The sequence below is a fragment of the Stegastes partitus genome, unplaced genomic scaffold (genome assembly GCF_000690725.1).
Source record: "Stegastes partitus isolate 25-593 unplaced genomic scaffold, Stegastes_partitus-1.0.2 Scaffold240, whole genome shotgun sequence".
NCBI lineage: Eukaryota > Metazoa > Chordata > Actinopteri > Pomacentridae > Stegastes > Stegastes partitus.
In genome coordinates this window covers 159,998-172,488 of record NW_007577971.1, presented here as the reverse complement: position 1 = coordinate 172,488, position 12,491 = coordinate 159,998, and the positions used below count along the sequence as shown (strand labels likewise).

At 43.1% G+C, this 12,491-nt stretch overlaps 2 protein-coding genes across 2 annotated transcripts in view; both read right to left on the bottom strand.

The window, feature by feature from the left end:
- slc7a10b (solute carrier family 7 member 10b) overlaps positions 1–3,963 on the bottom strand; it is a 25,695-nt gene extending 21,732 nt beyond the window's left edge. The window contains exons 1-2 of the mRNA XM_008281634.1: positions 3,916–3,963; positions 3,727–3,874 (exon numbers count right to left, since the gene is read on the bottom strand). Of these exons, the coding sequence (XP_008279856.1) occupies positions 3,727–3,874; positions 3,916–3,963 (196 nt within the window). The remainder of the gene's footprint in view (positions 1–3,726; positions 3,875–3,915) is intronic.
- Positions 3,964–4,620: 657 nt separating this feature from the next.
- Positions 4,621–10,444, bottom strand: faap24 (FA core complex associated protein 24). Its single transcript, XM_008281632.1, has 4 exons — positions 10,292–10,444; positions 8,863–9,005; positions 8,628–8,783; positions 4,621–6,239 (listed from the first exon to the last, which is right to left on the bottom strand). Exons 1-4 carry the CDS (start codon positions 10,392–10,394, stop codon positions 5,988–5,990), a joined length of 654 nt encoding a protein of 217 aa, XP_008279854.1. The 5' UTR covers positions 10,395–10,444; the 3' UTR covers positions 4,621–5,987.
- Positions 10,445–12,491: the final 2,047 nt, after the last annotated feature.

The following is a 12,491-nucleotide window of genomic DNA, read 5'->3' as shown; positions in this document are numbered from 1 at the left end:
GATTGCTGATTCCATAATTTTTGCCAGGGGTTGTAATGTTTAGTAGTGTTAAATCCAGGCTTTAAAGTGTTGATTACCCTTAAGATAACTTAATACATACTTATCTGTGGAATGAAAAACGTTCCAATCAGTTGTCCACAAAGACAGTCTTATTATTTATATATGTAGAAAGACACACAGTCAGATTCAAGTATTTGACACAATCTTTGTAATTTTGCCTCTGTACACCTCCATAATAGATTTAAAATGACCCAATCCACATGGCCTAAGCCTTGTAACTTAGTTTGAAGGTCTGAGTGTAGTTTATTCAATCAGTTCATTAAGGTTTGTACACCTGTCGTTTAGCCATGGTTACAGTTACAGTATGTGGGGACTGATGTTATAGATGTTTGCTTCCACCAGCCTCCCAGCACAGCACTGTATATGTCCAAGCAGAGCACGTGCTTTCCACATGTGACTTGTTAGGAGTACTTTTCACATGGTACACACCACACAGAACATCTCCAACATTTCTGCTGCTGCACTCTAAAAACACCAGTGAGACTCTTGAGCAACCTCAGTCACACAATCAAAACTGTTCCCCCTGAGTTTATACAGAGGGCATTAAAACACAAAGAGCTCTATACCAGAGTGAGTTAGAGAAGGATGTAAAGGCCATTACTCAGGATGGGGACAATCCCTCCTGCCCAGAGCCTCAGTATGCAGTGTAGAGTACCAGCAGATCCGACACATTCAGAGTACAACGCTACCAGTAGCACAGCAGAAGGCAGCCAAGTGGCACACACAGCCATTACATAACCAGACATAAATTATCCACTCCAGTCTGCAGAGGTGGGCAGTGACCGACTCACCTTTTGCATCAGGTTATTTCTGCAGCTTCCTCTAACACACAAAAAAAATGGTGTTGGAGGTATTAAGGTTCAAAAAAAGATTTAGGTTTAGACAAATGACTTCTGCTGCTGAGCCCAGTCCATTGTGCTGAGCAGCCAGCTTGTTCTCTCTGACTCTGTGAATGGAAAGGTGCTTCAGCATTCTGCACACAGGACCTTTTCCTTGTTCTGGAGAAGGATTTTCTCCAAATAAAGCCAACTGTGGTGGAGGTCCAGTTAGCCAAGCACCAAAAACCAAGATGTTTGCAGGTCAGACATCAGAAAGGCCACTGTAAAGCAGTTCTTAAACAGAATTATCCACTTACTGCAGTTGTCAGTGAACTTCTCTGTAGCAATCTGTGCTTCAGTGCCTTGCTTAACAACACTTGGACATGCAGAGCTGGGGTTTGAACCACTAGCCCTGTATTTAGAAAATAACCTGCTCTATGAGCACAGATGCCTCCAACGGTGCCACTAGCAGCCGTACACATCTGTAACCCTCATGGCACACCAGAGAACAAAGCTCCTAGATTTAATAGTCTTTTGATCACTGGATCAGACACAGGTAGGGAAAAAGTCATGTAAGAGTTTTGCAACAGTCGAGCCATGAAAGACCATGTTGTTACCTAAACCACAAGGGTTTTTGCAACTGTGGTGGCCACAGCCAGTATCGAAGTAAAATGTGAGGCACACTGACCCAACAAACCTTTCACCATCCACAGTGAGAACAACACCAACAGCTGTAAAATGATGAGCAAATGCTTCAAAGCATCACAAACAATAACATGACAGAATACACACAGTTTTAAGTAGGATCTGAAATTGAATTTCTAGAAGGCATAACTTGATCCATCTTGGAACTTACTATCCAGTTCATCTTTGTATATACAGGGTTTACCCTCTGTTCAGTGAATGTCAGGATTAGACTACAAAATACAGGTCCAATATCAACCTGCCTGAAATCAGTAGTCTGCCAGGACTGTAAATGAGCATTAGGCACAAAGATGACTTTATGCCGTGGAGTATGACAACCAATGTTGTATCTTAAAGGACTCACCACAAAAGCACTACCTACCTTCTCTCAAATCATGTGAAACCTCAGGAACGTGTTTAGTGACATTGAGTAGTAGGAGCCCATACTACTTAACATACAACATGACAAAGTGACAGACAGACAGATGGTGCTCTCATGGTGCAACCCACAGGCAAGTCTACAGTTGTTCTTTTTCTTTATTTCATTTTTCACTTCATTAATATTAGACAGAGTGACCAGTGTGGTTTAGTGTGGTATCAGGCTTTTCAGCTTGAATGCACACACAGACCACTGTTGCTCTAAGTGAGTGTACATTAGCATAAACACACATACTGCAGTATTTTTTGTATTGTACAAATATAGATATAAAGCTAAGAAGTCAAGGTGCCAAATGTCATGAGGATTCACCTAGCAGGATTCAGTAATACCTGGACCAAGTTTCATACTAACATCTGCTTTACTGAACAAACATAACTCCACATTAATGCAGTTTTTCCTCTTCAGCCTCAACAGAGATCCCACAGATGAATGCTGCAGTCAGTACTAACAACATGTGGCTATTGTCTGTGTTTTTAAGGCAACACATTTTTCATGGAGTCAGCCATGTCACCTGATCACTTCAGCAGCAGTCTGACTGTATCACTGACTGTCTTTTGTATTTACTCTGATGCTTCTCTGCTGCGTTCCTGCACAGTGAACCACTTTTGAAGGACCTGTTCACAAGTTCACAAGTGCTCAGATGAACACTGAAACAGGTTTGCTTGCTTCTTCCCTCATGTTCATGTCCTTGTACTGGACACGAAAAGATTTAGAGTGAAAGAAGCTTTAATGGGCGTGACAGGGGGGTGAATGAAAAGTGTACTAAAAGCTTACAGGAGGCTTCATCGTTCTGAGTTGATCAAATCAAGTGGATGTCTAATTCTGTCTTTTTATTATTAAACTATGTCCTTGTGTTTTAGCTGCAATCTAGGAATGAGAGATGCAAAAATCTGGGGATGCACAATCATACCAGCATCATCACCAAGGCTTTACAAGTTAATATCAGTATTTGGACCAAAATGAATCCTGACAGGCGGAACATTCCTGCAGGCAAAAACTTTGGTGTTCTGTTTGAAAATGTTACTTGAAAACTAATGTGGCATGTTTAACATGTAAGTTAAAGCAGGTTTCTAATTTTGCCTAGCAGTCCATCACAACAAGATTAGACATAACAGCATGTTGATGAAATATATGCATACATCAGCATCAGCAGTCAGTCGAAATGAGCTGGAAAATATCTACTATCAGACATTGGCAAAAATCCAGTCTTGTGCATCATGACTAAAAAGGCTTTCACTCTGATGAATATTGATTTACTACACTAATTTGTCTTCAGATAAACTTTTGAACACAGTTTTGCACACCCAGCCCTGCAGCTGTTGACTGGATGGCCCGAGCAGGGATTCCTTGCTGGCTACTGAGGAGCAAAACCTGCAGGCAGTCACTGTTTGAGGCTGACAGCTGCTGAAGGACAGACCAGAGAGCAGCCAGACTTCCCCTGCAGGCCTCCCCCTCAGAGCAGCTCTGCCACTGGCTTAGGTGTGTTTAAAGCTCCCTGCTGCCCTTCTGCTCCAGCAGACAATGTTCTTCTGCTTCACCACTAGCCTGCATCAGGACTACATAGATTTTAGCCACGTAAGCACTACAACTCAGTTTGATGTGGAGCCCCTGAGCCCCTCCGGACCTGAGGAGGGAGCGCCCCTGAACCTGTCACTGAAACTTCCTCGGTAATAAAGTGAAAGGCAGAACTGATCCCAGCGCAGCTCTCTTGTTTTCCTGCCTCACCTATGATGATGGTGCAGGCGCTCAGCAGCCCGATCTCCTTCTTCAGAGTCACTCTGTCCGGGATTTTCTTCTTCTTTTTCCCGTCCGTCGCGGTGCCGCGCGGCCGGGAGCAGATGCTGCTGCTGCCATTCTGTCCATCCATGTCCGCCTGCCCGGGTCCGGTCCGGTCCGTCCAGTCCACTGCGTTGCTCCCAGTCCCAGTACTCCCAGTGCTCCTGTCCTCTCCTCACTCCGCATTCACACAGACTGAATGGGCTGCGCTTGCGCAACAACCTGCCGCTGTCCAGGGTAGAATGTTAAACAGCCATGAGGCGTTCAGGGCCGCCGGGACCAACCGTCCGGACCAGGACGAGGGCAGCTCAGAGGTCCCGGTGCCAGGTTCGCTCCAGTGATGGCTAAAACACAGCCAGCCGCGATGTGAATGTGTTTGAGCAGCTGTCAGCAGAAAGACGGCAGCGGAAAAGAAGGCAGAAAGAAAAGACTCAAAAGGAACACAAGGCATGACAAAGGGACACACAGTCCATTGCCAAAGTTCATTCTTATGAAGCAGTAATAGTGACTTCTGTCATGTGAACCATCTGACGGGTGTACAGCAGTGGTTCTGATGAAGGGCTCAGTTAAAGTCCAGGTGTCCTCAGGGAAAGAGGTCCGTGTCTACGATTCATGTCTGGGACTAATCAAAGAAAGGCAAACTTTTCTCTGAGTAGTGAACTGATTCTAGGGAGTTTCCTTTACATCATCAGTTGAAGTCATTATTAATAATATACTTGATGAAATGGTCCAAACAACAACATGTGAGCTGAGTCTGGACAGAAACCATCAAACACAGAGTCAACCAGTGGCATGAACACTCTCATCAAAATATCTGTTTGCCAGCCAAAGCAAAAACTTCAACACAGATGGCACCGAAGTTTATTTATTCCAGAGTGCAAAAATGAAAAATATGCCACAATAACAAATGTTAATCATAATGCAACAATCATCAAACACAAGTCAGTTTCCAAACTCTCCATTTGTAGCTTCCTGAGCAGCACATGCAGCAGAGCTGCTGGTAGGGGCTCTGTGGTCCAACTGCTGGTGCTCCAGCTACAATATTTGGACAAGTTACCACAAACCTCATTACAGACAAGACAGTAATGTTTTCCAAAGGATGAAGCATGGCTGGTGATCCCTGAATATTTCACCATGAGGTTTACATTTGCCGTTTTTGGATGGACTGCCATGAAAATTCCTACAGAGATTCAAAGTGCCCTGAGGATGAAGACATTGTTGGTTCTCTGACTCTTCACGTAGTGCTCTTGGTGGGTCAGAACTTTCATTTATTCTGTGAAATAATTGATGGATTTGGATAGACCATTTTCCTAGACATTTATGTTCTCCAGTTTAGGTACAGTATGTGCCAGTAATATCTACTAAATAATTTTTAGACAGACTGCTGTGAAATTTGATACAGATATTTATGTTACTCAGGATCAATTGCAGAAAGACTTTCCATGTTGAATTTCCCTTCTGGGATACATTAAGTATTTTTCATTTTTCATTTCATGTGCAACCATCATCAGCTCAACCTCACATTTGGTCCAATTTGGTTGACAACCAAGCACCTAACACCTGATATTCCTCCTCTGATACAGATACACTCTAGAATGTGCAGGTCTATGGAGTTCTCGCCTCACTCTTCAGCCACCTCTCACAGCTCGCTGCAGCTCAAGCACACCATCACCTAGGACTCTGCTCAAACAGTGTGCTGCTACTACTACACAATGGCAAGTTATAATATTGAAGCAATTCAGTCAAACATGTTCAAACTGGAAACCAGTTTCCAGGACTAAAGGTACAGAGAGTCCTACCCTGCAAGTTGACGGGACTAATTCCTTTGGTTTGTTTTTGATCCTGTCATTACTACATAGCAGTTCAAACTGGAAAAAGCACCAATGAAACTGAGTGCATTTTTTTCTAATGAGGTGTCTTTTAGAATGTAAAAAACTATATATATATGTCAACATAGTAAAAAAAAAAGGATTTTTATTGGACAAGGTCTTTAAAGAAAATATGTTTTCCAGGCATTGACACATCGTAAACACATCTGGCCAAATAGTTCAAAGTAAACAATATCATTTCTTAATGTTTGCACATTTTAAATAAAATTGTCAAGTTGGAGTTTCTTCAAAAAAATTCTATTAAGTGTGTCTGTGTTGACCAAAGTGTTTCTTCAAGTTTTTGGTGCTGGTCCAGCAGTCATTAGAAAAGTTCAGGCTCCTTTAACTTCCGGTCACCATGTGTTGGTGGAAGAAGCTGTGGATCCGCTGAGCACAAGCCTTGCCCACGATAGGTGCCAGTTCAGCAACGGTGGCATTGCACAGCTGCTGGATGCTTGAGAAGCTGTGCAGCAGGGCCCGGGCTCGGACCTTGCCCACCCCAGGGACCTTCTGGACCACAGCCATGACCAGCGGCTCGAACAGACAACATGCACTCCTCCTCCTGAAGGGGTTCTCTTGACTCTCACTGAGAACCTGGAGGCAATTACAGCACATCACACAGTCAGCATCAGACACATGTCTATGTTACAACCAACATCCCTTTTACTCGACGCATCAATGTTTGACTCTTTTATAGCTGCACAGATAAACAGCTGAATGGGACTCAGTAGAAGTAAATGAACAATCAATACACACACCTGCAGGTTGAGACATCTGCACTCTGTATTACTGGAAACCATCTCACAGTCCCGCTTTGCCAACACATTCTGTATGACTTAACAGTCCGGCTGCCTTATTTGGAAGCCACTGGGCTAAAGTATCAATATCACAACATAAGCTGAACTAAGTGTATGCAGTTGAATTCCAAAACAATCTGGTTTTCAACCCATGCTGGTTGGATATAATGAGGAGAGGACTCTTCAATCCTCATAAAGACAGTCACATACTGTACTTCATGAGGGGCCTCTGGAGAAAGTTGTGGCATACCCCTAGGGTCTATCCTCAGAAAACATGGTGTCGCTTTTCATTGCTGTGCTATTGACAGCCAGATATACCGTAATTTTTGGACTATAAGCCGGTTTTCCACACGCTTTGAACACTGGCTTAAACAATGATGTGGCTAATTCATGGATTGCCTCGAGACGAAAGTGACATTGAGAGCGACAACAAAAGAGAGACTAAGGACGTGTGTGACGAAGGAATTGTGAGGCTGTTCATTTTCGACACTGAAGAAGACGACTTTAGTGGTTTTAGTGTGCAGAAGGAAGATGAAGACAGCGATCAATGACTTTTCCTGGTAGCCTACTGTATTTATTTATTTTTTTAACCAGACGTGTTCCAGGCACTGTTCGGAAAAAAGCATTTATGGTACGTATTTGTGTATGTTACCGGTACGTATTTAATAAAAAGTTACAAAAATCTTTCTGTGTAAATATCTCGTTACAATTTATTTTATTTTTTTTTAAAGTTAGTGGGTGCGGCTTATATTCAGGTGCGGTCAATAGTCTGAAAATTACGGTACGCTCCCCCTGAGGAAAAGTGATGCCTTTTCTCTCAAACCCCTGCTGTCATGTCTTGAAGATATAGACCATCCAGATCTTAAAGCCTGGATGGCCCTAAACTTCCTAAATTTCAATGAGAAGAAAACAGAGATGATGATGTTAGGCCCTAGTGGCTCCTGTGGATCCTCCCGTGTTGATTTGGGACCTTTGGCAGTTTATGCGAAGTCTACTGTTACTAACTTGGGTTTTGAGATGGAAAGCGATTTTAATATGGACCGCCAAATTAATGCAGTAGTTAAGTCAAGTTTCTTTCACCTCAGGCAGCTTGCTAAGCCTCTTCTCACGCACCAGCACTTTGAAACAGCAATCCATGCCTTCATTACCTCTTGGATGGATTATTGTAATGCACGTTATTTTGGAGTTAGCCAGTCCTCTCTTGCATGTCTCCAGTTAGTTCAGAACGCTGCCGCCCGTCTGCTAACTGGAGCACGAAAGAGGGAGCACATTACACCTATCCTGGCCTCCGTCCACTGGCTGCCTGTGCACTTCAGGGTTCATTTTAAGATTCTTTTATTTGTTTTTAAACCTTTAAATGGCCTCGCCCCACCCAGCCTCTCTGAGCTTCTTCACCCCTGCACAGTACCTCCGGTCAGCTGAGCAGCTGCTTCCTTGAAGTACCGACGTCTAAGCGAACATTCAGAGGGGATCGAGAATTCTCTGTTGCTGCTCCTAAAATCTGGAACGATCTACCTTTGTAGATCAGGCAGGCCTCCTCACCGTTGGTTTTTAAAACCAACTCAAAACCCACCTTTATTCACTGGCCTTACTGTTGGTTTGTTCTGTTGTTTCTCATGAGCCCCCATGCACAGCACTTTGCTTCAGCTGTGACTCTTCTAAAGCGCTTTATAAATAAAGTTGATTTGATTTGATACGTGAGATTCTACCGTCATTCCAGATTGATGTAATATTTATTGATAAACTATAAGTTTTTCTTTCCTTTGCTTACATCTGCTTCAGGAAATCAACAGGGAACAAACACTGAGTCGTAGTAATGTGGTGGCAGCTGAACACCGTTCTCTGATGCTGGAGATGATGTTTCATCATGCTAACAGGTCAGAGGGCTGAATTCAGTGAAAGCAAACAGCCAGCCATGGCTAAAATTTATTTAGTTCATTTTCCCCTTGTTGTTATCACATTTATGTCAATTGGCAAGGAAAAAAAATCTAAATGAATGAGGATAAATGCTGAACGCTGACTAAAGGGAACAGCAGAGAGAAACAATCACAGCTGACAGGACATTTCTTTAACAAACTACAGCCTCAAAATAACAATTAAATGAATAGCAAGTAATGATGACTGGGTTGAATCAACACTTGTGACAGTTTTAACAGATGAATCTTGAATAATATGAAATACTTACAATATGAGTGATGAGCTGTGAGGCACCAGTCTGCCCGCTGACAGGCAGCAGAGCCAGGCCCAGGTCCAACACCACAAAGCTCTGCACAGCAGCGAAGTACTGCTCACTGATCCGGCTCTTCTCCACCAACACCAGCTCCTGGAAGCTGCTGCTCGTCTTCAAAATGCAAGAAATGCAACAATGATGTCAGCTGGAACTACACTGCTCCGTCAGGGATGTCACCCCATAAACTTACATTTCTGTAGCGAACCAGCTTCCTCTTGTAGCCGTTTCCTGCTATGATGTCGCACTCAGACACATACAGGACGCTGCTTTTATTGGGCAGAAGAAAATCCACCACGCCGAGTTCATTCTCAAAGAGGATCTTCACGCCTCCACCTACAGCAAAAGTTGAGCGTGTTTAGAAAAGCCTCTTCTTCACACGAACTCTGTTAAACTCTTGAGTGCAGACGAACATATGAACACAGAACTTTTCAGTCTGCTGCGGTAGACTTCATTCTGCAGGTCACAAACTTTGAAAACGTTCTTTTTGAGCAGAGATGAAAATATAGACATACATGTGTGTGAGACCAGGACATCCAGCTTCATGTGGATGTGAGGGGATGCTGCTCAGCTGGAGGCTGACTGAGGCTGTAAAGTCAGACAGCTGTGTGAGCTGACAGGTGGAAACAGCCTGAAGGTGAAGCACGTTCACAAAACTCAACAAACGCTGGGACGTTCAATAAAGAGGCTCAGAGCTACAAGTTGGGTACTACTGTGGCTGACGACAGGCTTCCACCTGCCTCCTTCTATAAACTGTTGCCATCTGGGAGGCGTTGTTGCCCTCTGATTAAAAAAAAGAACCGGTCCAAATGGTCTTTTAGTCCACAACAAGCCATCACATTTTAAAATATGGACAGGAAATAAGATCCAGCTCGTTTGGCCATAACATGTGAAATGTAGAGATATTATTTTGAAGTGTTTGTGGGTGAGTGTGAAATGTTATTTGAATGTTTTCTGCTGCAAACCAGTTTCCCCACGGGGACAAATAAACATCCATCTATCTACGGAGGAGGACACGATCAGCCTCCCTCCTCTCCTACAGTCTACTGCAGGGGTGTCAATCTCAAAAACACAGTGGGCCAAAATTTAAAACCTGAACAAAGTCGCGGGCCAACATTGAACAAATGAACCTTTTAATATGGATCGAAACAAATTTTTGTATTTTTTTGAATATGGAACAGGCAACGCTTATTACCATACATTATATATGACTTAATAGTGGAGACATGCAAAATCTAATTATAAATAAAAAAAACACATCAATGGCACAGTGACAGTTGTAGTGTGAAGTCGCTATGCCTGCTGTCACAGAGGAGAGGGAGTTTCTGGGTTCTGTCGTGATTGACGTGCCAAAACAACAACAGGGCATTATGGGATTTGTAGTATTAGCGGTGAATGCGCTGTACAGTATAATACCGGGGGCAGCTCGAGTAGTCATTTGGTATTGTCTCGCGGGCCAAAAATAATTACAAAGGGGGCAGAGTTTGACACCCCTGGTCTACTGTTTTCGATGAACAGGGTGTTTTAGGAAGTGTCGGAGCAGGAAACTCTTGAAGCCGCTGCTCGGTGAGGAGTCCGGACCCCCGGCATCCCGAGCCCTGCCCTGTGGACGAGCCCCTCACCTCTCAAGCCTCGGATCAGGTCCGAACTTCTCCACTTCTCGCTGCAGAAAACGTGTCCGTGAGGAGGGCCGGCGGTCCGAGCAACAGGCGCCTCAGCGTCCATGCTGCCGAGCCCGGCTCCTGGGTGGCTCTGTCTGTGTAACCCCTCCAGGCAGTCCTCCACCGGCTGCTGGGCTCGGAGCACCGCCGCCCCCTGCAGGCCAGGAGGACACACGACCAACCGTGTGTGGATCAATTGTGGTTTAATTTTTACTGTGATGTGCATTGTGTGTATATTGTGATATCAATAAAGTTTTGAGAAGGTATAAACTTTATCTATGAAGAATAAATTGCATTGTCACAATCAGTTCATGAGAAGAGGTAAAAAAATATTAAATATTCCAACTTCATGGGCAACAGTGTATTTTTCTGTTCCTGATAATTTTTTCATCTTCGTTATTTTTGTCTTTTTGAACTTTAAAAAAAAAAGCTTTATAATTTTTGTGTCATTTTAATCACCTCTCTCATTCTCTTTTGCTTCAGTGGTTCTGGTCCGAGGTTCTGGGTCTGGTTCTCCTACAGAGAAGATGATTTATTTCAGCACCAACTGAAAACCTGCAGCTTCTATTAGTCTGGTGAAGTTTCTGATGTTCTGATGAAGGTTCTGGTGTTCTGATGATGCTTCTGATGCTCTGATGAGGGTTCTGGTGTTCTGATGAGGGTTCTGGTGTTCTGATGACGCTTCTGATGTTCTGATGAGGGTTCTGTTTTTATTGTGTTTCTTTAAAAAAAAAAAAAAAAAAAAAATCCTGTAATCTGTGTTTTTTTTACTGTTGATGCCCCCTGTTGTCATTGTTTGTTTGTTGTGAAGGCTTGTGTAAGCTGCTGCATTAAATATCGCCCCTCGGGGATGAATAATAAATTTAAAGTTGAAGTTGAAGTTGACGTTGTTGTGTGTCTGAGCATGAAGAAAGATCCACAGCGACACCTGGTGGTTTTTTGTCAGAAACAACTTCAGCAGCTTTAGTTTCAAATGTGCTGACAAAAGTAGAAAAACAAGAAAAGAAAGAAAAACACATTTAATGAGTCGGTTCTGATTTTAATTTAACAGCAGCAACACAAAGACGCAGAAAGACACAAAACAGACGTCTAGAACCTGTCCAGAACACGTCCAGAACCCGACTGCTGCTAACTGAGGTTCTGTAATGTTCTATTTGGATTTGAGATTTTGTATATTAAGGAATGTGAAGCAAAAAACAAAGTTTTATTCTTGAAGAATTTTTGAATAAACAATTTCAGTTTTCCTTCATGGAAATATGTACTTCAAGGACCTGTAACTGAAAATATTCATAGCATGAAGGCTAAACTTTGCTTCATTAAAGGAAGTTAGTGTAGGTCAGATGAATTGATTTTATTTGCAGTTCTGCAGCAAAGTAGTGGAGCATAAAGCAGAGAAATAGATAAATGGTGTAAGAAGCAAAAAGACAGATACTGAGCAGCAGGCGGACTGATGGAACAAGAGAAGCTCTTTGGTGTCAGATTAAGAAATAAGAAACTAACCTCCCTCCAGGTCATTGTTTCGCTCCAGAGAAAATGAGTGGCATCCACTGGGAGCCTTAATCCAGCGTCTCTCTCCTCATAAGGCTCTGGTCCCAGTAAATCTAAAAGCAAATGTGGGAGCTGCTGGATGTAAGGTGGGTGTCTCTGCTGTCACACTCACTGGTCAGACTGGAGATATGAACTCTGGACTGGTGCAGCTTTAACTCTGCTGCTGCACAGAAACAGTAACAGCTGGTTAAAGGACAGCACGGTTTAGTTGTTTATAAGAGTGACGTATTTGTCCTGAAGATGTTTGTTGTCTTTCTTTTTTGCTCAACCAAGACCAACCAGAAAACCTTCCAGTATCATTATTGTCTGCTGACCCAGTTTCTCTGGTAACCACAGTGATGATGGACGAACACCGTGGATCAATTTAAAGCTGTTAGCTGACATTGCTCGACTGTGATCTGGTCCAAAAGTATGCTCTGTTTTCCATCAAATACCAAACACAAGCAGAACAAAAAACCCAAAGAGTGCTGCCTTGTTACATTTTATATTTAATGTAAATGCACAGTAGAAAATTGAATTTTTTTTTATTTTTTTTTTGGTGACATTCTTGATTTTGGGGGCTTTGATGGAAAACAGATTATACACTGGTACCCAGGCACAGATCCTGGTGGTG